Here is a 2,106-nt window from a genome sequence, read left to right as displayed (position 1 = left end):
GAATGAATGCATGCATGCAGTATACAGCGTAATAGTCCAGAGTGGGACCGCCATCTACTTCCTTATTGGCGATTCCGGAGCTTGTCCCCCCTCCTCTCCCCTTTCTGTCGATGCTGCTGCTGCTGCTGCTGCTGCTGCTTCAACCCCCGCTCTCTTTTTTTCTCAATTCGTTTTCTGTTCTTTTTGTCACCTTCGCCCGGGAGTTGTTTACTCCGTACCTTGGCGGTGAGGGTCCAGAGCGGTGGTGTAGTGTGCCTCACCGCCCACAGAAATGCATGCGTCTCGCGTGGCTGCCTGCGGCCTGAGGTTTCTGCGGTCGCCGTTCGTCGCGTCACGCCTGACGGCCCCGCCGCATCTCGCGCTTTCGTGCCGATGGAAGTCGTACGTGCTGAAGTTTCTTAGGGGCCAACTCCCGGAGGACCTCAAAGACATCAACGGGGCTCTTGGCTGCCTGTACGGGACGCTGCCGGACGTGGACGAGTTCGGTCAATTTGTCATCGCACCTGAAATTGTGGATCGCTTTCATCAGCTTGGCTACATGAAACTGCCCCGCCCAGTGCTCGACGCGCAGCAGGTGGATAAGCTGGCCGATGAGGTGAATGAGCTGGCCAACAACGTGGAGCACCATCCAAAGACGGAGAAGCTGTACGCCACCTCGTTGGCCGACCTAACAGGGGGGCCGCTCTTCTACTGCCAGGGGCAGTGGCGGGCCGCGTGGGGCATGCATGACCTCATCTACCTCCCCACAATCACGGTGGCTGCCTCGCAGATTCTTGGCAATGCGCTCGTGCGATTGTGGTACGATGAGGTGTTCATGAAGGAGGCCCGTAAGGGACCGTGTGTTCCCTGGCAACAAAACTACGCTCGCTGGCAGCACACAACGCCTGTAAATCATGTGACTGTCATGATCGCGCTTGACACAATGAACAAGGATCGTGGTGCTCCTTGCCTGGTTCCCGGCAGCCACCGATGGCGAGAGGGCGGTTTGCTGCCTGCGGTTCCGTACGATCCCACCAAGGACGAGGCACAACAGTTAAACACCATCTGGGAAATTATCAACGAGGAAGAGAGTGAAATGCTCATGGACACCCCTCCCGTCACGGTGGACATGAAGCGCGGCGAGGCGCTCCTCATTCACCCACTGACACTTTTTGCCACGCACGGCAACCGCTCCCTCGACGCAGCACGCTGCTGTTTAATTCATTACATGGGTGAAAAGACGTACGCCACCCAGAACGGGCCCTTGTTGCCCCACACTACAAAATTTCAGGCGGGGGCTATGATACAAGGGCCATTTTACCCGGTCGTTTTCGACCCTGCGATGACGGAGGAGCTAGCAATGTTGCCCGAGGAGCCCGCGGCGCAGCAAGGCGCCGGCGACGAGGTGCAGCAGTGCGGAAACTCTTGACCTGGCCGCCCCCAGTGCCAGCACATGTCTCTCTCGGCGCGTCCCTGAGCTTTCGGCGCTGCGGCGGTGGCGGGCGCGAGCGGACCTCCGGGAAAAGCACCCCCCGTGGGGATCGAACCCACGACCACACGGTTAAGAGCCGTGCGCTCTACCGACTGAGCTAGAAGGGCCACGAATGGCCTTATCGTACATTCACCAAGAGATACTTTGTAAAAAAAGTTACACCCACCCCTTTTTTCTTTTGCCCACTGTGTGAGGGTCCGCGTCCCCCTCAACGTGCAGCACATCCTTGTTGTGCTCAGCGCCCGAAAACGTAGCCGTATGCTCGTCAGGAAGCGGCGACACCTCCGTTTTCCCCGCGGTGCCCACGGGGAACTCGTCGTTGCTCGTGTGGGCACGCTCGACACGGTGTTCATGCGTGTACCTGAACTCCGCAGTGTACTCGCGGGCAAACGGAATCCGTGGCATCACCGCCAGCAGAATGCAGGAGATTAGCTGAAGGCCCATCGAGACGCCAAAGTAGATGCGGGCCTGCGCCTGCACACCTTCGAAGTCATTCGCCATGGATGCCTTGATTATCATCGACATTGCGGATGAGATGATGCCTGAAAGGCCGAGCCCCCAGACAACCGAGCTGTAGAACCTTGTCGGGAACGGCTGCGAGGCACCCGTGCCGGAGTCGCAGAGCGTCTTCGAGA

General features: G+C 58.8%; 2 protein-coding genes and 1 non-coding gene across 3 annotated transcripts, besides 1 other annotated feature; 1 reads left to right on the top strand and 2 right to left on the bottom strand.

Moving 5' to 3' along the window:
- Window positions 1-111: 111 nt before the first annotated feature.
- Window positions 112-139: a microsatellite.
- A 132-nt stretch (window positions 140-271) lies between these two features.
- Window positions 272-1,408, top strand: Tco025E_08848 (Phytanoyl-CoA dioxygenase; the record flags this gene model as incomplete). The annotated part of the gene is made up of 1 exon (XM_029375683.1): window positions 272-1,408. The coding sequence occupies one exon, from the start codon at window positions 272-274 to the stop codon at window positions 1,406-1,408; it is 1,137 nt and encodes a 378-aa protein (XP_029224203.1).
- Window positions 1,409-1,505: 97 nt separating this feature from the next.
- On the bottom strand, window positions 1,506-1,578 carry Tco025E_08847. Its single transcript has one exon. It is a non-coding gene; the product is annotated as a tRNA-Lys (tRNA).
- A 49-nt stretch (window positions 1,579-1,627) lies between these two features.
- On the bottom strand, window positions 1,628-2,106 carry Tco025E_08846 (nucleoside transporter 1; the record flags this gene model as incomplete). The annotated part of the gene is made up of 1 exon (XM_029375682.1): window positions 1,628-2,106. A coding segment is annotated over one exon (479 nt), but the record flags the coding sequence as incomplete, so codon positions are not given.

Source organism: Trypanosoma conorhini (genome assembly GCF_003719485.1).
Source record: "Trypanosoma conorhini strain 025E chromosome Unknown Tco_14.4_contig_00893, whole genome shotgun sequence".
Classification (NCBI taxonomy): Eukaryota; Euglenozoa; class Kinetoplastea; order Trypanosomatida; family Trypanosomatidae; genus Trypanosoma; species Trypanosoma conorhini.
This window is presented reverse-complemented; position numbering and strand designations above follow the sequence as displayed.